Source organism: Pseudonaja textilis, chromosome Z, assembly GCF_049901715.1.
Source record: "Pseudonaja textilis isolate UNSWEBS1 chromosome Z, rPseTex1.2, whole genome shotgun sequence".
NCBI lineage: Eukaryota > Metazoa > Chordata > Lepidosauria > Squamata > Elapidae > Pseudonaja > Pseudonaja textilis.
This window is the reverse complement of record NC_142008.1, coordinates 65,072,066-65,098,402: the sequence shown is the minus strand read 5'-3', so window position 1 is coordinate 65,098,402 and position 26,337 is coordinate 65,072,066. Positions and strand designations below refer to the sequence as shown.

The following is a 26,337-nucleotide window of genomic DNA, read 5'->3' as shown; positions in this document are numbered from 1 at the left end:
GATGCAAAGGGTAGAGAAGAAACCCTCCAAAAATGAAGTTTTCAGACTTAAACCTCAGTTACTTCTTAGGCGGGACTGGGGCACTGTTGATTTCCATGGGAAGAAAGTATATTTTAAATCTTGCCTACGAAACCTCTGTTTTAGAATATCGGGGTATACATAGCAAAACCTATTGAGAAGTTGACACTGACTGCAAACCCCGAGCCCAGATGTGCTTGGTGTGAGCAAGCAGGCGGGGCTACTTTGCATGAAGAAGTTGGTTGCTTAGTCGGTTTGACCGATCGACTTACTTCGAAGCAATTCCCAACTGATAAATAGTGAGAAATAAATTGCAGTCTCACTGAAATTTAATTGTACTTGATTTCCTATAAAGCTGCTCCGAAAAAACAGATTCATTTCGTGCCTTCAATTGCCCGACTGGACTGATTCTGGTCCAAAACATCTTGCTCCACGAACCAGTTTTGTTGCAATCAGAGCCGAGCTGAGAGCACTCCTGCCCCTGTCCTTCTTCTCCTCCTCCCCTCTCCATTCTCTCTCCTCTGGTGGGATCAAGGGGTCTTGACGTAGCCACGTGCTGATTGGCTGACAGACGATAGGATCTAGGCAGCCATCAAATTAAGGCGGAGGAGCTGCTCCACTGAATTGTCTCTAGCGCTCATTGCCGCCAACTCGAACCCATGCTCCGGGTTCAGCGAAAAGATGAGCACCGCATAACTGCCCAGCTCTCGAGGTTTGTCCTTTCCAGTGCTGCCTTATCTGAGGACCGGCTTGGCTCTCCTCCCTTTTGTTTGGACCGACGCCGGTACCGGTACAGAAAAAGGTGGAGCACTCAGGGGTGAGTGTGGTTAGGTTTTGCGATTTTAGCCACCGCTGTCTCGGAGTCATGGAGTACACCGCGTCTCCCAAACCTCAGCTCTCCTCCCGTGCGAACGCTTTCTCCATCGCGGCGCTCATGTCAAGCGGAAACCCCAAAGAGAAAAAAAACTCCAAAGAGAACACCCTTAAGCCTCTGGGTAAGTCCAGTTTCGGGATCGCCCGGCGTTCGGGGGGTGGGGTTGTGGAATTTAGAAGGATTTGATTCTGAGCAGACGGAGGTCAACTGGATTTGGTTGATAGCTTAGCTTTTAAAGAGGGTTGGTCAGAACTTATTTTTATCCTAGGTATCCTTGCAGAGCTAGCGAACTTGTGACTCTTAAAGACAATCTTGGATTCACTCCTATTTGACCTAATGATTGAGAATGGTAGGGGATGAAACCGAAGCAGTTCGTACAATTTGAAATTTCAGATCCCCACCAACAAGCAGAATTTTAACGAATATCTATTGTTTCTAGCACAAACTTTTCTTAGTAACATCCAAAAGATAAGAAAATCTGTATCTGAGAAAAGTTGCCCTTAAGAGTGAATTTGTTGCGGAATTCACCTGCCCTTGGTTTTAAATTGTGCTAGGTACACGCAAAAGTATTTCATGTTTAAAGAAAGCATTCAAAGGTGATATTTGTTTGAGCATATTAAATCGAAACAAAGTTTATCTTTCAAAACTAACCTAATTCCAAAACGAAGAAGCCCTTGCTAGTACTTTCCTAAAAGTCGAACTGATAGGAAAATAAGCTTTGATTACCTTATGCTAGGGACTCCCAAGTCCGCAAAATCACCATGGTTCAGCAGCCAAAAAAAATAGAACGAAAATCCGTTTTCTTCGTCCACCTTATTTTGTAATTCCTGCCTTATAAAATTAATCAAAGTTCTGCCCCATTGACACTTGGCTGCATTTTAAAGTACAAGGATCTATACAGCCTCTTATAATTGTTGGGCATTCGATAGAAACGTACAAGGCTACATACAGTAAGGGGAATCGATGACATTCCAATTCCCACCATAAGAATAATATAATGGACGTACTATTCTGGAATACTGGCGATGTGAGAACATAGAATGACACTGAAAGTCCCATTTAAATTAGTGGGTCTTGTTTCCAAATATGAAGGCACAGAATCAGACCATAATTTGAATAAACAAGATCTGCCCCCAATCATTGTAGTGAGAACAAGTATCCTTGGTTTCAAGTAGGACCGATTTCCAGATAATTGCTGGAACTCTTTGCGCTCTATATTGCTGATGAAGGAACGCAATCACATAGAATGAATCAGTGTATTTACTAACGTTCAGGGAGTGGTGCTAAGATAATTGGATTTACTCCGAATTGCAAACAATACTGGCTGAATTCAAGGGGATTTTTTTTCATCTAATAAACAATTCCTGATTGGAGCTTTAAATCCATCAATTTATTGTCAGATCCTTAAGATTTCCATTTGGAAATGTATCCATGATTTTTAAGAGAAATTGCTATCAGCCTTGAAACAGTGTACAAACTTAAGGACAAGAACATTTAAAAAATGATTGAAGCTGAATGAGTTGGTGGTATTTTTCACAAACTTTAATAGATCTCCGCCCTGATGGATTTCCTTTTAAAAAGCCAATTTTCCTCCAGTTATTACCTTTAAACGATTTTCCATAATTTTGTTTTGAAAACTTGCAAAAAATAAAGCCATGACATAGCAGCCACAACACTGTCTTTAGAGTTGTTCACAAACATTGCTGAGCAAAAAAAGGAAACACTTCTCTCTTCTGCTTCGTTATCCGCCTTCCTAACTACTAGAGAAAATAGTGCATTCTACAAAAACTGAACACATTTTTCAAAGAGCAATTGGGGGGTGGGGGATACTTTCAGTCTTATGTTAAAAAGTGACCATATAAACAAAACCTGTGTTAAAAAATATTCCTTTTTAATTAACTGCGGAGAACTTTAAAATGCCTTAAACTGCCTTTTTATCTTTTTGGAGATGAAGTTTTCTGAAAGTTTTTTTTAATGAGGTGTGAGCTCCGATAAATGCAGAACAGACAGAAAATAGGTTGGATGTTGTTGTTTTTAGCTATAAAAGAGTACGATTGCATATCTGTTTTTCTCCTGGCTGGGCTCCTAGAAATGTGAGTTTCTTCCTTTCATTACAGTTTTCAAAACAAACATAAAAAAAACTTTAGAATTGACTCGCAAAGAGCCAAATTATACAGAGCCGCTTTAAAATCTACTAGACTTTGTATAGGACAACTGGGAAATAAGCTGAGTGATAGGGGATATTCTGTTTTATTAGTTAAGCCCAAGTATTGAAGTCGATGGGACGGACTCTTGTTTGTATCCTGTCCCTGTTGATCTCTGTGTAGGAAGCCCTTTTTTTTAGTTGCGAGCTTCCATATAGAGAGGGGGGGAGGGAGGGGAGAGAGATATCCACTGACATCAATGGGACGCTCGCCTGGATCCATCCAAGTTCTCCTACCCTGTTAAGCCAAATAGACCTTCCAGGCTTTGCCATATTTATTTGATGAGCATGAAGTAAGTTATTTGCCACATTTCTCTAAAGAGCAACAAAGGATTTCTGTCCTTTACATCTGGGCTAAATGGTTCAGTGGCCTGATCCAGTTCATTCCATTTTTAGGAGTTCTGACTGCTGAATATCTTCTAGGCGGCAGACCCTGCAGATGCTGACCCAATGCTGCTTGATTTTATTTAAATTTACAATTGCTTAGATAAGAAGTTTTCTAGTGTAATTTCTGGGTTAAAAATTGATTTCTGCTTTTCAGACTGCACTGCAGTCTCAAGAAAGATTTGCAAATAAGGCAGGTTTGAGATCAAGAAGATTTTCTATTGTTGGCTGAATTGGGGGTGGAACTGGGGCTTAAGTGAAATATGTTATTTTTGACCAGGTCAGTCAGGTAGAGTTCCAGAAAAACGAACTTGGTTCCTTTATTACTATTAATTTCTTGGACATGAGAATTATTTGTTCCCGGTAAATAACATTATGAAAGGAATATAATTTCATGCTGGACTGATTCAGACATGCTAGTTTCAGACAGTCAAACATTCAACTTTTAAGTGGACTTTGCCAATAAGATGAATTTCAAACATCTGAATAGTTGTGAGCTGTTTATTTCCCAGGAGCTTGCCCCTGGGAAAATCGGGATTCCAGAGGAATAAACATTAAAAAAGTCAGAATAAGCATTTGGGATTATCTTCAGTCTTAGGGATTCCAGAAAAGTCAGTATTTGTTAGTCATTGGTCTGAGATATCACAATTCTCTAGAAGCTCTTTATAGCACCTAATATTCTACAGGCACTGGACATTTCCAAACTGCTGTCTGGTGTGCATCTACTCAGGAAAAAGTCACCTCATCTAAATTTGTAGAGTGCTGAAAGCTGATTGTGATTTATAGCATCACCCAACCATTGCGACCAGTGAAGTTGTAAATCACTCATGAGAAAATGCCAAAGATTGTCTTGGGCATTTCACTCATTTATTTCCCTGATTCCCATGACTTGGAAACCAAGGCATCATCTAATGTGCTTACACAGCATGGATCCTATTAGTCCAGGACCCCCTCCCCAGTGGTGTATTAACCATTAAGCAGACTTAAGCACATGGTTTCTGGCAGTTTTGAGCTAGCTAGGTGGACTGCCTTCTGGGTATCTTGACAATTGTTGGAGTGACCATCTCCCCAATTCTTCCCTATTTTTGTCTTTTAATTGAATGTGTAGCCTGCCCTTCCTTCATGGAGCTCAAGGTTTTCTCTGTTTCCCATTTATCTTGACTATTCTAAAAGATTGGGCTAAAAATCTATGGGTCAGTTTCTGGCATTCTTGGTAGAAACCAAGATTTGAATCTGGATTTATCCAGACTTGCTCCTCCACTGTTTCATACAGTCTCTTCTTCCTAATGAGGGGAAAGTCAAATCAGAGTAAAATGAAGTAAAGGTTTCATGAGTTCATTTTGACTGCAAGATTGTGGGTCTGCAATTATTTTGCACAAGGCTCATCTATATTCTAGATTTTTCTTTAACAACTCAAAGTACTGGGCAGGGTTTTCCATTCTGCTTTTCTTCTAACAATCTTGCAAGCAGATTTATGGGAAGTCAGCAACTAGTGGGCTATATGAACCTACCCAACTTGATTCCATTATGATTGAGCAATGTTTCCAGAAAACTGAAATTAAGTGAATCAAGTATGGTTAAGTTCTCAGTGAGCAAGCCTCTTCTAAAGCAGCCATTTTTGGAGGAAAGTGGCCACATATTTAAGTGATGCAATCTGCATCACAGATTGGAATTAAATGTCATTGTGTTCACTGACCTCTAGAAAATGTTTTTAAAATGACACTATTAATATATCTCTGAAATCTAAATATTGTTACAGTTGGACCTATTGACAGGGCTGCCTCTGCGCTGTAAAACCACCTGCTGAATAAACCAGATTTGTAACATATATCCAACAAGTTTCCTAAAGACAACACCCAGTTAAACCAATGATTCCTGACCAAGGTTCTGGGAATTCATAAAATATTATTTAAAACCAGTAGCACTCCCATTGTCCATCTATGATCAGTGATAGCTTATTTTCACTTTTATGTTGTTTCCCAAGAGAGGGGGCTGCGGTGGCTCACGTGGTAAGGCTCACGCTGGGCCTGTGCACAGCTGAGGTCGGCAGCTCGGAAGTTTGAAAAAAATGTTCACAGAGAAGGCAGGCTGCCACCTTAATGATCCCTGCTAAAACGTGCTAAATAAATAAATAAATCCCACAAGAGAAGTGGCTGCACACTGCAACTAGCTATGTGTGGTCTAAAATTCTTCTGGGCAATTCATGTAGGAAAATCTTTTTTCCCCTCAAAAATAATTGAAATTAAAGACATATAACAGCCACTGTTTGAATTATTCTGACCTCCCAACATTTTGTGAGATGCTGAAATTGCTCTATAATTTTGTTACTGAATGCTGTTTAACTAGCAAGTACCTCTATAAGTAGAAAACTGGATATAGTAGCTGCTCTGATAATCTAGCTTTCTTTATGCAAGGATAAAAATCAACTAGGAATTGCATAAACCTATAAATGTTTCTATCTAAACAGTTCCTGGATTTTCTGCCAGATTTTGATGGGGATTTTGATCCTTCTATTCACTGGCATTGACACTTGGCCATTCATGGGAATATTGTAAATCCAATTATAAATGCAAATATATTTGGAGAATAGGCTATTTTTTTCTGAATTAAAATCTTGCAGAATCAACAAGATGTAAAAACAGAAGCAGAACCCCACTAGATGACTTCTTTCTTTCTTTTTCTCCCTTCCCCACCCCTTTCCATTACTGTTGATTTCCATTGTAAGAAGAAAGCTGTGTTAAGGAAAAAATATCAGTCTGGCAGTATCTTTTCCGACTAACAAATTTTATTAAAAGCCAAGTTCACAAAAGCTGCCATGATTATTAGACATTGGAGTGAATTTATTGTGTAAAATTGATCAGTCCTTTTGTTTCATTTTCTGGAGAAGATTAACATAAATCCATTTCTTTTAGTTTTAGAAATTCTTAACCTAAAATTCAGGAGTGCTAAATTTCTGCTGGAGTTCCAGTGCTCAGCTTTCCGATTGTTAATGATCTCTCCTAGTGGTATTCAAATTATTTTACTACCAGATCTGTGGGCATGGCTTGGTGGGCATGGCAGGGGAAAGATACTGTAAAATCCCCATTTCCACCCCACTCCAGGGGAAGGATACTTCAAAATTTCAATTCCTTCCCCACCCCACTAACCTGCTTTCCAGCTCTGTTCTCCTGTGCAGGGCAACAAAAGAAGACCAGCTGATCAACTGGGACTCAGGAGGCAGAGAATAGATGGGGGTGGGGCTAGAGATGGTATTTGCCGGTTCTCCAAACTACTCAAAATTTCCACTACCGGTTCTGCAGAACCTGTCAGAACTGGCTGAATATCACCACTGATCTCTCTTAAGGGAGAAATGGGAAGGAGATAATAAACTATATAAAGTTGAAGCCTCATTTATCGATCAAAAGGAAGTCATTTTAAAATTTGTTCAGTTTCATTTCTGGGCTTTGAAAGTATTTTCCCAAAGCTGGTCAGTTTCATGTCCAGGTTTTTACTTGATATTGGAATCAGTCAGCTTCATTTCTGATTAGTCCAGCCACATTTGTTTTGGCTTTATTTAATTAAGTTGGGAAGCTTTCCCTCCATGGAGCTTGACTCAAGGAGACTCCATGAGTAGACAGCTCCATAGGAGCATATTGCCATTGGATTCTTATAATAGTTTTGGTCATCTTTAAATTCTAGTCTACAGCTCTGGGATTGCAGCTTTATGTGCAACCAGCCAGATCAGCTACTTGCAGCCCTCCCACACACAAAACCATGGTGGATCTTCTCACCAGCCTCTTGCTTTTCTTTTTGTCCTCTTTTCAGAGCAATTCGTGGAGAATTCATCTTGTTCTCAGCCTCTGAGTGATTTGCCAAACTTGGACACCCATGGGGATTTCAGCAGCAGTAGCAGCCCTTCCTCTCTCTGCACAGAGCCACTAATCCCCACCACTCCAGTTATTCCTAGTGAGGAGATGGCTAAGATCTCCTGCAATTTGGAAACTAAAGACCTTTGGGACAAATTCCATGAACTAGGGACTGAGATGATAATCACAAAATCAGGAAGGTAAGACTGGAATATTGCTTGGCAGGGTTTGGGGCATATTACCCACAGCTGGTACTATTCAGACGTGTGATAATTTTCTACAATTGCTTAGGAAAAGTGACAATTGCTGGGATTTCTGGAATTTGTAGTTTTAGCACAGCTTAAGCTTAAACCTCCTTCATGGATTACTCCCTTGTTGTGGCAAAGGGCTTGCATAGCTCAATGAAGCTATGAGCTATGCCATGCAGGGCCACCCAAGATAGACAGGTCATAAACAGAGAGCTCTGACAAAACATGATCCACTGGAGAAGGAAATGGCAACCCAGTATATTTGCCATGAAAACCCTATGGACAGTACCAAAAGGCAAAAACACTGAAAGATTAGCCCTTCATGTTGGAAGATGTCCAATATGCTAGTGGGGAAGAGCAGAGGGTTAGTACTAGTAGCACTAGTAAGAATGAAGCGACTGGACCAAAGCTGAAAGAACTCTCAGCTGTGGATGTATCTGGTGGTGAAAGGAAAGTCTGATACTGTAAAGAGCTATACTGCATAGGTACCTGGAATGTAAGATCCAGGAATCAAGGTAAGCTGGATGTGGTCAAACAAGGTGACAAGACTGAACATCGACATCTTAGGAATCAGTGAACTAAAATGGACAGGAATGGGTGAATTCAGATGATCAGGTATACTACTGTGGGCAAGAATCCTTCAGAAGAAATGGAGCAGCCCTCATAGTCAATAAAAAAAAAAATAGGAAAAGCAATACTGGGATATAATCCCCAAAATGACAGAATGATCTCAGTTCGAATCCAAGGCAAATCATTCAATATCACAGTAGTCCAAGTCTGTGCCCCAACCACTGGTGCTGAAGAGGATGAAATTGATCAGTTCTATGAAGCCCTACAGCGCCTTATAGAATTGACACTAAAAAATAATTATCATGGGGTATTGGAATGCTAAAGTAGGAAGCCAAAAGATAAATGGAATAACAGGCAAGTGGAGTGCAAAATGAAGCAGGGCACAGTCTAATAGAATTTTGTCAAGAGAATATGATGGTCATAGTAGACGTTCTTTTCCAACAATCCAAGATACAAGTCTACATATGGACATCATAAGATGGTCAACACAGAAATAAGATTGATTACGTGCTCTGCAGCCAAAGATTGGGAAGCTCTATACAGTTAGTAAAAAGCAAGACCAGGACTGACTGTGGCTCAGATCATGAGCTTCTTGTTGCAAAATTTAGGCTTCAATTGAAGAAAGTAAGGAAAAGCATTAGGCCACTCAGGTATGAACTAAATCATATCCCTGATGAATATACAGTAGAGGTGACAAATAGATTTAAGGAATTGGATCTGATAGAGTGCCTGAAGAAGTATGGGTGGAGGTTTGCAACATTGTACAAGAGGTAGCAACTAAAACCATCCCACAGAAAAAGAAATGCAAGGAAGAAAAATGGCTATCTGAGGAAACTTTGCCAATAGCTTAAGAGAGGAAGTGAAAGGCAAGGGAGAAAGAGAAAGATACACCCAATTGAATGCAGAATTCCAGAGAATAGCTAGAAGAGATAAGAATGCCTTCTTAAATGAACAGTGAAAAGAAATAGAAGAAAACAATAGAATATGGAGGACCAGAGATGTCTTCAAGAAAATTGGAGATATGAAGGGAATGTTTCATGCAAAGATAGGCATGATAAAGGACCAAAATGACAAGGACTTAACAGATAGAAGAGATTAAGAAGAGGTAGGAAAACTACACAGAAGAACTCTACAGGAACAAGCTTAATGTCCCTGATAACCACAATGGAGTGACCACTGACCATGAGCCAGACATCCTAGAATCTGAAGTCAAATGGGCCTTAGGAAATCTGAGCAACAACAAAGCTAGTGGATATGATAATATTGCAGCTGAGCTATTCAAACTCTTAAAAGATGATGCAGTAAAAGTGCTACACTCAATTGGCCAGCAAATTTGGAAAACTCAACAGTGGCCACAGGATTGGAAAAAGTCAGTTTACATTCCAATTCCAAAGAAGGGCAATGCCAAAGAATGTTCAAACTACTGCACCACTGCATTCATTTCACACGCTAGCAAAGTTATGCTCAAAATCCTACAAGCTTGGCTCCAGCAGTATGTGGATTGAGAACTACCAGAAGTACAGGCAGGATTTCGAAGAGGCAGAGGAACTAGAGATTAAATTGCCAACATATGCTGGATCATGGAGAAAGATAGGGAGTTCCCTAAAGCCTTTGATTGTGTGGATCACAACAAATTGTGGCAAGTCCTTAAAGATATAGGAATATCAGACCATCTTATTTGTCTCTTGGGAAACCTATATGGGGTCAAGAAGCAACAGTGAGAACGGAAACAGAACCATTGATTAGTTCAAAATTGGAAAAGGAGTTTGGCAAGGAGTTTGCCTAATGCTGGGAAAGATTGAGGGCAAAAGAAGAAAAGGATGGCAGAAAATGAGGTGGCTGGGTGGAGTCACTAAAGCAGTAGGCACATGCTTAAATGGACTCCGGAGGATGGTAGAGGACAGGAAGGCATGGAGGAACATTGTTCATGGGGTAGCGATGGGTCAGACACGAATTCACAACTAACAATAACAACAAGCTAGGTCAGGCCCTGAAACCCCAGAGCAGGGGAATTTGCTCTTAGCATTCAGAAGAGCACTGCTTTTTTCTTTTCTTTTTTCTTTTCTTTTCTTTTCCCTTTGGTAATTAGGCCTCTGGTAGTATTAAGCAGCTCAATTGTTTTTATAATGACCTTGGTCTGTACGCTGCATGGAATCATGTATTTGAAGCAGTAAAAATATAGGAAGAAATACATTTTTAAAAAACTATTACGTAGTTCCCAGGGGAAGCACACTCTGATATGTACCAGCTCCATGGAAAGCACCACCAGGCACATGGCTACAGGAAAGTTAGCTTTGAGTTGAGTTTTAATGAAAATTGGATTGACTTGACTTTGTGGAAGAAAACATTTGCTAAGTTTATTTAAAATTGTCTATGAACAAGCATGGAAGGGAAGCCAGACATGTATCCCTCTGATTATTTAAACATCTAGTCTGTGCTAGAAATCTTGTCAGACAATAAAGTGGTGCTGATTTGTTCACTGTGTCATTGCTTTATTACACCACAGTACTGAGTGACACACAGCTAAATGGATAATTGCCACCACAGAAAAGTGTTACATTTGAAGTGTTGTCAGATAACATGGTTCTTTTTGGTCTATTTTTGATCTGTGATGGCTGTTTCACACAAGCACTAATAGTGATGTCAAAGTCTCACAGTGATAAACATACATTGGACACTTGCCCTTTAACCCACAGCAGACTCTGAAAAGTTACTATTGCTCATTAATGTATAATGTAAGCCATCAGAAATTGTCTCACGTTACTTTCTGTTTCAATTTGAAGAGCTATACTACATTCGTATATTAAAATGTACTGCAAATCTTCAGTTGAATTTTTTATTTAAGGTAAAATAAAAATAAGAAATTTGAAGTAGAAAAGCATATTTCAGTGAAAGCAGTAGAGTGACTACAGTGAAAATCTTTGTAAAACAAGCCATAATTTTAATGGAACAAATCTAATTTATGAATTAGATAGAACCCTTGTAAAATGAGGAAGGTGGTATAGAGAGAATTTTACCAGAAACAATTTTCAGAGGAGTAGCAGTTTTTAGTTTCTTGCAATCAGAACAACAAAATAGGATTGAGCCAATTTTGAAGATCAAAACAGCCATCCCAGGCCTTAGATATGTTAACCTATTAGTCCTCTCAGCTCCAACTGCTGAGTTGATAATAACAATCTGTTGCTTTTTTACTAAATAAATATGTTATCTGTGGATGATAGGAATTCAATACACACTGTATTTGCAACAAGGAAAGTAAAGCCAGTATTACACTTTGGGAAATTTAATTCATCAGAGTCTAGAAGCCTCCCTACTCTGCATAGAATCATATCCAAAATGTTCATTAAATACTGGTGTGTATCGGAGACTCTGCAACACTACTGTGCCAATATTTTTGTTATTCCTCACTCTACAGTACAATCTGCACATAAATGGAAGAGTTATGACATTGTTTAGGACAGAATGTATAACAAAGAAATGATCACTAGTTTTATTAGATTGTTTTCGTGTTTCTGTAGCATCTGTTTCATGTAGGAGTCCCATCCAGAGCTAAAAGAATTTTCCAGGATTATTTAATGTACTTGTTTATTTCTCATTGGATTGTTTGCATCAGTTTACTCCATAACCCTGCTGAGTGGCTAAATACTACCCTTGGTATTAAATATGAAGGTAAAAACTATAAGGATTACTTTTGTTATAGTGGCCTTCGAGAAAAACCAACCAAACAATCCAGTATAAATTAGAAGCCAATATGGGAGAACATTCTGAATCTTGGCTCTATTGTTTTCATGCTGATTTATGGTGCAGTCATCCTTGCAAATCAATGGTACTGACTAAAGAAAGGCAATCTAAGTACTTTACCTGATCTTATTAATACCACATTATCTTCCTCCATTGGCTCAGAATAATAACTAATTATTGTCATTTGTCATTTTATTCTCACAATGAGTCTCTTGTAAGTCAGTTTCCTGATGTTTAATATTTGTAGGGGAAACCTGTTTTTAAAAACATTTATACCCACACTAAATTAAAGGTATATATTAGATACAGATGGAAAAGATTTACTTGCTTTAAAAAAAAAACCTTGGGAGGAGGTTGTTTGAAAGATTCTTGTAAAATTTTCTGGCATTACATCCAAACGTAACCTTGGTCACAAGTTATTTGAGACAAATTTTTAGATACTAATTATGAATGTTCTTCACAGAACCGTTTGGCAGACATTTTTTTGGTCTGCAAGAATCACAAGATGTGTTGGTACTGCCAACTATAAAGGTATAATTCATAACATGTAAGAATTCAAGGAAGCCTAAAAGTTAATGAAAAAGGAAGGTAAAGAATGGGGTGTGTTGAATTGTCACCTTAATCATTAATACAATTGGACTTTATAGTTGTGACAAACTTTAATAGTTTGGATTCTACTTCATCGATGCATTGAGTGATGCAGAGTGTAGAATAGAGAATAGTATTTAGCGACATCAAGTTGGAAGTAAATAAAATGAAGAAATTGCAGACTGAGGTAGTTACTTTATTAAGATAAAGGTTTCCCTGTCCAGTCACGTCCAACTCTAGGGTGCCATGCTCATCTCCATTTCTTGATGGGAGCCAGTGTTATCTGAAGGCATTTTTCATGGTCATGTGGCCAGCCTGGCTGTACAGAATGCTGTTATCTTCCTATTGAAATGGTACCTATTAATCTATTGGAATTTGCATGTTTTCAAATTGTTAGGTGGGCAGGCACTGATAATTACCAGTGATAATCGGTAACTTAATTGTTACACGATAAATATATGAATTCAGATAATTTTTTAAATAATTTGCATCTCTAAAGCACTTTTTCAGCAATAACATCCCCACCCCCATAATGCTGAATATTTAAAAAAATAGCAGACCAAAATACATACCAAGAAGGAGCTTTCCCTCTACAATTATGGGGAAATTAGCAAAATGTAAATCAAAACCAGTTAAACACATCAATAAAAACTTATTTTGCTTCCACTTTCCTATTTGAATTCTGCTATTTAGTCATATTAAATGTGTGATTTTCATCAACACTGAGACATTTTCTCCTTTTTAAAAAATATCTAGTGCAAGTTTGCTGACTCTCCTTCACCTCCCGAAAATTTTCCTTTTATTTCTGAAGTGAAAATCAAGATGAGTTACTGACACCAGATTGTTTCTCATGAACCTAGGCAAAATCACGTTAGATACCCGTACAGTTAGCAGAGGAGCCCCCCAGGGATGTCTGCTTACTCCATTCTTTTCTTTCTGTATACCAATGACTGCATCTCAAAGGATCCCCCTGTTAAAATACTGAAGTTTGCAGATGATACAACAGTAATTGGTCTCATTCAAGACAACAAATCTGCATTCAGATGAGAGGTTGAATAACTAGCCTTGTGGTGCAACCAGAACAATCTTGAACTAAATACACTCAAAACTATAGAAATGGTGGTAGATTTCAGAAAAAAAACCCTCCTATATTACCACCTCTTACAATACTAGACAATACAATATCAGCAGTAGAGACCTTAAAGTTTTTGGGTTCTATCATTATCTCAAGACTTAAAATGAACACCTAACATAAAAAACGTCATCAAAAAAGCACAACAAAGAATGTTCTTTCTGCACCAACTCAGGAAGCTCAAACTGCCCAAAGAACTGATGATTCAGTTCTACAGAAGAATTATTGAGTCTGTCATCCGCACCTCTATAACGGTCTTGTTTGGCTCTGCAACCAAACAAGACAGACACAGACTTCAACGGATAATTAGAACTACACACACACACACACACACAAAAATTGCTACAAACCTGCCTTCCATTGAAGACTTGTGTACTGCATGAATGAAAAAGAGGGCTGTGAAAATATCTACATATCCCTCACATCCTGAACATAAATTGTTTCAACTTCTACCCTCAAAATGACGCTATAGGGCATTGAACACCAGAACAACTAGACACAAGAACATTTTTCCCAAATGTGATCATTCTGCTAAACAACTAATTCCCATAACACTTTCAAACTATTTAGTAAGACTGTATTACTATTATTCATCTCATCCTTCCTATCACCTATCTCTTCCAACTTATAACTATAACCACATGTATCTTTACAATTTATATTGTTTTATTTGTTCCCTAGTATGATTTGATTGCTTATTAGTAACCTATGACTATTACTAAGTGTATCTTATGATTCTTGCTGAATGTAATTTATTTTTTCTTTATGTACACTGAGAGTTTATGCACCAAAGAAAAATTCCTTGTGTGTCCAATCACACCTGGCCAATAAAGAATTCTATTCTATATATGTGCAATACAGAGAAAATAATTATTTGCTTCAGCTGTCATGGAAGCTTAAATGGGTAATATTTCTACAATTTATTCAAGATCCAGAGTTACAACTATTTCTATATTATAACATTAGATGTGTAGAGAAATGCATCTGGTGACAATGTTAGGTTCTATGCCCATAAATTGTCTCTCAACAAAAGTACCCTCTGTGTTTGCACAATCTCTATTCAGTTGATTACTATATTATTCTGCTTTTGAAAATGCTGTAATTCTTGAGAATCTCTATTGCCTTCTGAAATCTTTACCTGCCTCCCTTCTTTTCCATTTGTGAAATGTGTATGCCAGTAGGGCTGGAAGGGACAAAAGCAGACATATATGTCAATTACAACACAGTCTGAGTCCATTGGCCTTATAATGAATAAGATGAATGAATAATGAATAAGGCTTATTTTAAAAATCCCCAAACACAAAGATTACAAGAAAACACCCTTCCCCTCTCTCCCATGCTGTAAGGCTGTGTTTTCTTAAATCAATTATGAGGGATTATTCTCTTTACATATTCTTTTTCTCATTTCATTCTTTCTGTTTCAGAAGAATGTTTCCAACCATTAGGGTTTCCTTTTCTGGTGTGGATCCAGAAGCCAAGTTCATTGTGCTTATGGATATTGTTCCAGTGGACAACAAGAGATACAGATATGCCTACCATAGATCTTCCTGGCTGGTTGCTGGAAAAGCAGACCCCCCTCTGCCTGCAAGGTTAGTTCACTTGAAAATAATGTACATACATGCAGACACTTGTGCACACATATACACCTCTGCTATTAATATTTTCTTTGGTTTCCAAAAATTACAGCAGGAGCTGAATAAGCAGAAAAAGAATGCTTATGGATACAAAATGTGTTTCTACAGACACAGAAGCAGTATATACTTTTCTGTCCCCTTTCATTCATTGAAATGCTTAAAATTTCTAGGCATAAATTAATCAGTAACAAAAGGCCTTTGTCTAATATGCAAAGTGATGTAACCTATTGTTCAACTATTCAGTTCTTTTCTTAACATTTTTGTTGTATTAAAATAAGTCACTTATTTTTCAGGAGGAAAAATAATGCTATTCTTTTTCAAGATATCTTTCAGATCACATGTTTTAGTTATCCTTTTCTATTATTTTTTAGTCTCAATTAATAAACACAACTGAGAGGTTGTTACTTGTGTCCATTTATTATGGAATAACCTTTATTGAACAAGGCAGGATCTCTTGTAAAGAAAATTGCAAGGAACAAAATGTATTTCATAAATATTAAAATCTGAAGAAACTGTTAATTTCCAGTCTTTGAAGTTGCATTTATTACAGGTTCCATCATAACCATTATGGAAAGAAGTTTTGTATGCATGCTTCAGAAAAAAAGATTATCCTCTGATTGCACTAGCTTTAACCCTTTTTAATGTGATGTGTTTGTCTGCTTTCCAATTCGAGCTTATTGCAGATTAAACTGAAAACCTCAGTGATTTAAATTGAAAGAAAAAGTTAAACTCTAGTATTAAGCCTTGGCAGTTTTGACTTTGCCTTTTCATGATCACCATCTGTGTTCTAAAACTTTGGTTCTAAAGCTTTTACTTCCAAATGTATTTTTTTGAAACAGTAGTAATTGTGTTTTGCAAGTTGATGAAATTAAATTCCATTGGTTGATCTCAGAAGGACCTATACATTCATTTCTTCTATAAGGGGCACTCAGAAAGAAAGAAAAAGTCATTGATGTAGGTAAGCTTTGGTGACATTCATACAGAAATAACTTTCAGCAGTACATCTGCCAACTCTATAATAAATAAGGATTTTCCAGGATTATCCAGCATCATTTGAAAGCATTCTCATTCATAATGCTTCATCACAGATGACCATTAAATCGTTCTTTTCCAACTTTGTGTGTACAGTATGTGGCATGAAGTTAAAATTCCTTCAGGAAAAACAAATCAATTTTGAGTCATTGCTTAAATAGCCTTATTAACCCAATCAAAAGTCTGAAAGAGATACCATCCTTATGAGTTCTAGCTTGCTGGTACCTCTTCTATCTTTTCTGAGATTTTATAGCTAAAGTGCAAGTTCAGAGTGTTTACTTTTTCCTTAAATGAAAGAAACAATCCTTTGCTCTTTTCAATCCATGATTTTAAAAATGCTGTTCTAATTGAGCTATTGCTCTAACAACAATTATTAGTCAATGGGGGGAAGGGAACATTCACTATATCTTATTCTACTTCTTGTTTATGCACTGACTATACAGGTAGTTCTTGACTTACAACAATCGAGCCCAAAATTTTCATTGCTAAGCAAGACAATTTTTAAGTAAGCTGTGCCCCATATTACAATTTTTTTGCCATGATCATTATGTGAATAATTGAAATTAAGTGAATCATGGTTGTTAAGCAAATCTAGCTTCCCCCATTGTCTTTGCTTGTCAGAAGCTCCCCAAGAATGTTGCAAATAATACTCCCAGGACCTTGGAATGTTGTAATGTTATAAATACATGGTGGTTGCCAAGCACCAAAATTTGATAACATGATCATGGGAATGCTGCAAAAGTCATAAATGTGAAAAATGGTCATGTCACTTTTTTCAGTGCTGTTGTAACTTTAAATGGTCACTAAATGAATGGTTGTAAGAGAATTGTATTGTATTCTGACCTATGTGTTGTTATTTCAAGCTCAGAATAGCTTTTGGGACAGAAAAACAGTGTAGTCCATTTAGACAAAAAGATAGAGACCAAACTTCATATATGGAAACATTAAACATTCATGAAAAGATAAAAATATGTCTGAGCCTTTCTAAAGGTCCAGGGAATAACAGCTTTAAATAAAAACATTTATTTGTGATGAGACCAGTAGATGAAGTACTTGGTGGGTCTGTTTTATGTTGGTCATATTTATTAGAATTTCCTGTTGATTTCAGTGGAATTCACCAGAGGTTGCTGTTCTACAGATTGGTTTTATCCAGTGTGCTTGTAAGTAAGCCATGCTGTGTCCTTATTCATATAGGGATATGGATATAGAATTTTTCAAGAGCAAAAATATGGAATGAAGTCTTTTCTATACTCTGAGAGGGTCAAAACTATGCAAGTAGAAAATGTTATATTCTTCATGAACCCTCTTGCAATTTATATTATTTTTCTGGCTAGAAAAAAAGTGCTTTATGCCAGAAAAGCCATTTTTGAATCAAGATCATAATAAGCTGTGGCTTCATAATATTTTTATGAATAATAATGCATTGATGTTTTACTGTAGCTGTTTTATTTTTACTTTATGTAAGCTTTTAATTAATATTTTTAAATGCAAAGGGCCAGAAGTCCATTGTGAATCATTGCTCGGATTGCTGGTAAAAGAAGAATTCTTGGATCACCTAATATGAAAGTATCCTATTATTTTATATGATTGATACATGAAGGGCCAGAAAAACCTGTCTTAATAATCAAATTAATGTGGAAAACATAGTAGATAATAGGTTCCTATAGTTTAGTGCTAAATTTATGTATACTGCTAGATTTTCAGATTTATAATGGGAATCTTTCCTGAAGTTTTTGAGCATAAAAAGAATATGCTTTAACACTGAGAGATGGCTGTAACATTGAAATATCTTTGATTTCATCAAACAAAGGTAACTTCCCCTCTTTCTAAGCTGTAATATTAGCATACTGTTATTTAAGATTTATCTTTTTAAGTCTCCGTCTACCTCCCACCTTCTGCAATTCTATGTATGAAACTAGTATTTCTATTCTGTTTAGACAAATCATCATTTAAAATTGTTAAAAGATTAGGAAAGATGAGTCACAATAGAAAAGAATAAGGAAAAATAATATTCAGAATGGAAAAATCCAAAGAGTCAATTTTCAGAAAATTCAGCTTCTAATAATAAAAAAAATGTTCTTTTGTTATTTGGTTCATTTGTTTGGTGCAAATATCTTGCAAAATCCCGTGGCTGAATATTTCCTTCTAGAAGTTTTTCATCTAAAACTAAGTATCATTTAGATTTATTTCTATTCTTTGGCTATTTTTTCCTTATGTGTGGGTTTAAGAGAAGAGTCTATAGTTAGCCAAACTGAATTGAAGTTTTGAGGATGATGTCTACTAGTTTAAGTGCTCATGTTTTATGGACAGCATCCATCAATCTTTCTATCTGCTTGCTGGGTCTTGATGAGCTTTGTTGTTTGGCTTTCCAGGCTATATGTGCATCCAGATTCTCCATTTACTGGGGAACAAATGCTGAAGCAGATGGTATCATTTGAAAAAGTGAAACTCACAAACAATGAGCTGGATCAGCATGGTCATGTGAGTACCTGGTCCTGTGAGAAGGGAAAACCATGCTCCACCCTCAGGGCCTTTCAGCCACACCTGTTGGAAATGCCAAAAAACCAGCAATAGTTCCTATGATTAAGCAAACTTTAAAAGCTGTAAAATTTCATGGGCTGAGAGGAGGGGATGGGGCATGAAACAATATTTGACACCACAGAAAATATTTTAGAATTTATTCTTCTATTCTGAAAGCCCATTTTTAGCCATCTGTAACAGCTAACTGTTAATTATTTAAGAATTTCTGTCCTGAAAATTTATCCTATCTTCTTTTTGTTTGATCTGTTTTGAAGAACAATGAAACAAGTCTAAATGTTGGAATCTGCAATTATGCAAAACTTGAGAAAGCAACTTACATTTAGCCCATAGAAGCAGGAAAGTATTAGATGTCTACAGATATCGTTACATAATATTACATAATAGTATATCAGTTTAATTAAACTAAACCAAAGTTGTCTTGATTCTGCCATATATTGGAGCAAGTTCCTCAGCATGCCATGTGTGACTCTTAACCAAAAGCCTTTTGCATCCCTGATGTAAAATTAAATCTCCATATTTAAATTTAGGATAAATACTGAATATCTGGCTACATCAAGACTGAATACGAAGAAATGTAATTTGCCTTGTTATTTATTTAAATGGGAATTTAAGTAGAAATAGTCTTATTATTTGTTTTGAAGCTATCTAGCACTAGTACCTCTGAGACTTTCAAAACCCTTCTGGGAATCTGATTGAGTGACAAAAACTAAGGAAGAAAACCATGTTGGCTTTTATCTGTCTACATTTTAAAATCTTTAGCATCCTTCTCTTACTGAACCTCATGGAGTGGAATTAATTTGTGGCAACTGGCATACAGTAGGCTAAGACTAAGACCAGGATTCAAATTATCTATGTTTTTTTCTGATACTAGCCAAGTTTCTGGCGTATCTTTTTTTGTCCTTCTGGTTTGGCAGTTTTAATGGATGTGATAATATAATTTGGTGACTGAAAATGATTCTGATTGTGCTTTCTCTCCTTATTCTCACTAGATAATATTAAATTCAATGCACAAATATCAACCTAGAGTGCATATCATCAAAAAGAAAGATCACACAGCCTCCTTGCTTAACTTGAAATCTGAAGAATTCAGGACATTTATATTCCCAGAGACAGTGTTTACAGCTGTTACTGCCTACCAAAACCAACTGGTGAGTGTTTTCACCCAATTCACTAACTATTGTACTTTTGTAAATTCTACCCAAATAACAAATAAGGGCAGAATGATACAAACATTCTCAGACTTTAACTACTGGTACATATAAGCAGAACATCTGAGCGGGATCTAATTTAATTTTTTTTAAAAAGGCCCGCACCCTAATATAAGAGTACTTCTAGCTTTGCTCCTTCTCTTCTTGGTCCTACATGTTATACCTGACAGAAATATTAAAAATACTTGGCCAGTGCAGAGTTTCAGTTCTGAAGGTCAGAAATGACATTATTAATGTTTTTCAAAAAAATTATTATTGGCAGGCCTTACCTCAGAATATGCTACTTTTCATTCAGAACACATCAATTTCTTATATAAAAACAATCCCTCTCCTTTATATTTTCAGTAATATTTGGACACAGATCTTTGCTTAAACAACTGATATAGATCTCTTATACAAATTTGGAGGATGTATTTATTGTATATAGTATATACTTGTCAGTTGAAGTTCTCATTCTGGTCCTCTGTTGGAATAGGAAAATACTTTCTCCTGATTGGTTGTTTGGCTGATCAGTTTCCTATAAAAGGAGCTATGTCAGTAAGGGAGTTCAGTTGCATCACAGGCAGTATTGAATAAAGACCTGTTAGAAATCACTCCGGCCTCACCTCCATTCTTTGCCCAGAATGTAACACTGGTGACAAAGGTGGGATCAAATGGAAGCTGAAGCTGCAAAGAGTTGATCACTGCAAACTGACCTCAGAGCTAAATCACCAGAGCTGATCCACAGTTGCTACCATTTCATTGACCATAAATGCCTCAACCCAGATTGCATGGGGTTCACACCAGTCTCTTGGGAAATGGCTGCACTACTGCCTTTTGCTCCATACAACCCAGCATCTGAGACATGGGATTCTTACCTTGTTTGTTTCGACTGTTTCCTTGAAGCCAATGACTTTGCTGAAATCACTGACAACTATACACTATGTACAATACATAACATCCCTCCCCACCAAGATGGAGCATTATGGTGATCAAAATAACAATTTAACATATGTAGTCCTTTAGGGCAGCAATGTGTCCATCCCAATCTATGAGGTTCCATCTCAAGACCCATAGCTTTGGAGCCTTGAATAGGCAGAGTGGCTGACACTGCTTCAGGTGCAGCTTGTGGCAGCAACAAGAGCTTGATCACTGGTGCTTCTAACACAAGAGGAACTGAGTTAGCAGGCATTTGTGACTCACCACAGTCCCTTGTCAGTATTGTTGTTTGTGGTGGCTAAGCTGGTGTATCCTTAGCTGGGGTTGTCTCTAGTGGAGTTCATTTTGGCTGGTGGCAGATGGAAGTTTAGAGGTGCCATGCAATTGATTGATGTGGCGGTGCCACATCAATCGAGTATCACTCTGTAAGAACACAGCCCAGTAATGTCTACTACCTGGGCAGGAATCCAGGAAGAGCCCCTGGTGTAGTTGTGGGCATAGACAAGGTTGCCTGGTGAGAATGATTGGAACTAGCTGGTTGAGACTTCAGGGATCGCCAAGGAGTAATCTGAGTGAAGCTGGTCCAAGTCAGTCCACAGGTGGCGACCCATTAGGAGTTTGCCTAGACTCCTGTTGGTGGTGGAGTTTGGTGTGATGTGCTGGTCCAGGAGGTACACATCTATCCTTGTTTGCCAGTCCCCCAGGCCCATCCTTGCTAGTGCTTCCTTTTCTGATTGGACCATCCGCTCACCCTGCCTGTTGCTAGCAGGGTAGAACGGTGCAATCAGGGCATGACAAATGCCATGACCCACCAGGAACATCTTGAACTGGCTTGATGTGAGTTGTGGCCCATTGTCTGAAACGAGGGTGTCTGGCAGTCTGTGGATTGCAAACAGCCTTTTAAGGGCTTTGATCACAGCATCCAAGGTGGTCGATGTCATGAGTACTACTTCAAGCCATTTTTAATATGCATCCATAACCACCATAAAAGTCTGTCCATAGAATGGCCCCACAAAGTCAATATTCACCCTCAACCAAGGTGTCCTGGGTGCTTCCCACTCACATGCTGGAGCAGATGTGGGGCTGGCCTTGACTCTTGGCAAGGCTGACAAGATGAGACCCAATCAGCAATGGCCTTGTCTAAGTTGGGCCACCAGACATAACTGCAGGCAAGTGCCTTAATCAGCATGATGCTTGGGGGGGGGGGGGGCTACATGAAGAGCTTTCGAAACTGGCCACCACAGGCTCTAGGATACCACCTCATGACTCCCCCAGAGTAGGCAGCCCCATTCAATGGACAGCTCATGTTGCCGAGTGTGGCAGAGAAGAAATTCTATGCTGACTGGCCCCTTTGGCCACCCCCTCCATACCCAGTTGAGCATTTGGACGATGACATGATCCTTGGCGGAGTGTAGAGCAATCTCCAATGCTGTAATGGGACCAGATACCAGGTTGTCAATTAATAAAACTGATGATACTGGAATCAGATCCTCCACAACAGTCAGGAGCGGGCTGAGGGCATCAGCATGGCTAAGGATCTTATCTGGCCAATGCAGAGGTGGTAGCTGTATGCAGCTAGGAACACAGTCCAGTGCAGCATGAGAGGGGACAAAACTTATGACATTTGATGGTCCCTGGCAAACAGGCCCACTAGTGGCTTGTGATCAGTCACAAGGTCAAATGGTTTGCCATAAAGGCATTCATGGAAGCATTTGATTCCTGTGACCACATCCAAAGCTTCCTTGTTCAGCTGGCTGAAGTTTCATTCAGCGATGACAAGGTCAGTGAAAAGAAAGTGATTGGGACCTCTTTTCCATCTGGGAATTATTGGCTTCAAATGGTGGGGACACCAAATGGAGAAGTATCACAATTCTTCATTAGGGACATTAGGAGTTTTCCATACTTGTGCAAAAGCTATTCTGGCGGCTGTTGTAATATGCAGCAATAGGTATTTTACTTCTTTTGGTATTTGATCTTTAATGATTCCTAGGAGAAAGATTTCTGATCTGAACTCAATCTGGTAACCAGTAATCTCTTGTAGCCAGTTTTTAATTTGGATCCAGAATGTCCTGGTCTCAGGGCATTACCACCACATGTGGTAAAATGTACCATCAACTTTTTTGCATTTCCAACATTTGGGGCTTGTGTTGGGGTAGATTTTTGCTAATCTTTTTTTTTTTAAACAAGTTTTATTGATTTTACAAACAAACAAACAAAACAAAACATCATTAAACATTAAAAACATAAAACCTCTTTCCATTATGAATCTTTACAAGGCAGGTAACACATTGTTTTATATCACATACTTATAGTTTATCCCATTTCCATATAAACACGTACATTCCCTTTACCAAATTCCCCATTATTTCTCTTTAGTCATTATTCGATCATATTTCCTTTCTAATTTATCTACTATTCAATCATCACATTTATATTTTACTCATCTAATCTTCCTCCGAGATTTTATTATTTAATTCTTAATTGAACACACACACATAAGACATAAACATAAAAACATAAAACTTTCTTTTAGAAAGTCGCTTGCCCCAGATTACCTCTTTCTATATGGACTTCAATTAAGTTCCTGCTCCTCTTATATACCATTACCTATCTTGTTTGCCATTCTATATCTATTATATAACTCCACTCCACTTTTCCATCATCTTAATTCTGTTTTATATATTTAATCTTGCTTTATGAAAATATTTTTATATCTTTTGTCCATTTCTCCATTTACATCTGTCTCATTTCCAATATAAAAAAAAATAGTTTCCCCTGGAATCACTAATCAGAGTATGATGCCTTTCTATCATTCCCCTAAATTAAAATTTAAAATAACACCTAAATCCCAGTCAGATTCTGCTTAGTACATTCTACTATTTCAAAAACCAATACAAAAATAGTAAATCCATAACAATCAACACATTAATCCATTAGACTCTATATTTAAACTAATATTTTAGACATTCCCTTTAGTATTTTATTAAAACTTAAAATCATTCATTATTAAACATTTTAAAGTTATACCTTAATATTTTAATCTTATATTAAATCTTAAAAAATTCTGATTATCTACTTATAATACGAATACCACTATTACAATACTCATGTGTACTTTGCAGAATCCCCCTTTTTTTTTAAAAAAAACCCCATACATTACCCATTATTCCTAAAAGAATTTTTTTTCTCCATCTTGTTTTGTACCTTTGTAACTTTTTCCCCCCTTTTCCCTTTCCTTCTTAGTCCACCTAAACTTTTTACCCCCTCCACTCCAGACCTCTGCCTTCTTGGTTTTCCCTTTCTGTTGCATTCCTCTTTCCTTTTGCTTTCTAACATTCTGTTGTTTTTGCATCTTATTTTTCTCTTTCATAAATATTTTTTTATTTCTTAAGTCCTTCCTTTTCGCTCCTCTCTTTCTCCTTTCTTTCTTAGTCACACCATTTAGTTCGTTAAAAATGGCTTCTTCTTCCTCGGCTTCTTCCAGCTGTTGTTTAATTTGCTGACACATGACAAGCGCCATATCTAGAAAACAAAGGGCTTCTCCCATAACATCTTTGCCTTCTTTCCTTATTTTTAAATATTGTTTTTTTAGTTCATCAAGAGATAGAGCCATTTTAAACTGTTTCTTCTTCTTTTTCTGTATCCTCTTCTTATTATTAAGCCAGTCAATTATTTCCAAGCTTAGAGCAGTTTCCAAAAGTCCCCAAATCCCAAAGTTATCAAACAGTCCAGGCAGAGTACAAACTTCTTCCTTTTACAGTTTCTCCTCCAGGGGTGAAATCAAATTAGGGGGAAAAAAATGCCCAATCTATGCTTTAAATCTTTTTTAGAATTAACTTCTATTCTCTTTATCTTCAAGGCATCTCCTCCAGCAAAGTCTTAGAATAATTTTTTTTTCCAAGCCTCTCCCTTCCCACTTATAACAAAGGAGTTTAGGTTTTACCTTCTATTATAAAGCAGGTTTTCCTTGTCCATTTGTTAATTCCATAAGGGAGGGAGAGTCACTTTCCCTTTTCAACTCTTTCCTTCGCCGCTGAAAACATCAATTAGGAACATTGTAGCATCCAGAAAAGAGCCAATACTTTCCCAGGTATTTGAATATATCCTTAAGGTCCCAGTTCGACCAAGCAAAAACTTTCGTTTTAAAACTCCTTCTTCTTCCTCCTGTACATTCTTTATCCAGTTGCCAGCTTCTTTGTGGCGGCCATTAAGACCGCCGCTCCACCGTCTTGAGAAAAGGGGGTTATTGCCGGCTGGGGAGGGGGTCTGCGATACCCCTCAACCCCTGTCCGGATCCCCCCTGTCTTCAGCTACCCCAACAGGGCAGCCTTAGCCTCCAAATCCGTCAGGATCGGAGGCACCAAGGCGGCTAGCACAGCGGGGATCACGGAGAAACGCGAATCCCTGCTGTCACCGAAGCCAACAAACCGGAAGTTCCAGATTTTTGCTAATCTTGTTGGGGCTAAATACCATCTATAAAACATTTTGTCTTTGTAAACTGAGGATATAGTTAGCTTATAATTTGCGTTCCATATTTTCTCCCATTCCCCTAATTCTATGTTATATCCAAAATGCTGTGCCTATGCAATCATTGTACCTTTCACTGTTTACTCTTCCATTTTGAAGTTTAATAAATAACTATATATTTTATAAATTTTTGTTCCAGCCCCATTAAGATTTCATCTAATTAGTGCCCTTTGTCAAAGCCAAAATCTTTTGAATCTTTTTTATATTTATTTTGGATTTGCAAATATGTCCACCAATCGATTATAATTCCATTTTCCTTTCATTCTTGATTTGATTTTAATTTTCCTTGACTATCTAATAATTCCTTGTAGCTTACCATTTTCCTTAAGTCTAATCTATTTGGATGGATTATGGCCTCCATAGTTGACAGCCATCATGGGATTTCCATATAATGTTTACTTTTGAGTTTCTTGTTGTAATCAATGAATTCCTTATTAAATGTTGGTTAAAATAGTATATTACTTTTGTTTTCCCACAAAAATGCATGCCAACCTATCAGGAGGTCATGTCCTTCTAGTGTTAAGATTCTCTTGTCTCTTAATTTGACCCAATCTTTGACCCAATTCAACACCGCTATTTGGTAGTAGAGCTCCCACTCTGGTAGTCTAAGACCACCTCTGCTTCTGTTATCTTATAATAGTTTCATTTTGATACATGGCCTCTTGCCCAACCAGACAACCTTAGATGTCATTTTGTTTAATTCTGTGAAGAAGGGTTTCCCTAATTTGATTGGGATCATTTAAAATAGGTATATTAGTTTTGGTAAGTATTCATTTTCAGTGCGGCTATTCTTCCTAATAGAGACAGCTTCAATTTCACCCATAATTCCAATTCTTTCCTGATTTGTTTAATCAATTTAACATAATTGTCCTCT

At 37.5% G+C, this 26,337-nt stretch overlaps 1 protein-coding gene across 2 annotated transcripts in view; it reads left to right on the top strand.

Annotated features, from left to right (window-relative positions):
• Window positions 1–665: 665 nt before the first annotated feature.
• The window catches only part of TBX20 (T-box transcription factor 20), a 151,114-nt gene continuing 125,442 nt past the window's right edge, over window positions 666–26,337 (top strand). For both annotated transcript variants that reach the window (XM_087916824.1, XM_026702219.2), the window contains exons 1-5: window positions 666–1,013; window positions 7,284–7,524; window positions 15,028–15,192; window positions 18,642–18,750; window positions 19,800–19,958. In XM_087916824.1, the coding sequence (XP_087772950.1) occupies window positions 884–1,013; window positions 7,284–7,524; window positions 15,028–15,192; window positions 18,642–18,750; window positions 19,800–19,958 (804 nt within the window). In that variant the 5' untranslated portion in view covers window positions 666–883. The remainder of the gene's footprint in view (window positions 1,014–7,283; window positions 7,525–15,027; window positions 15,193–18,641; window positions 18,751–19,799; window positions 19,959–26,337) is intronic.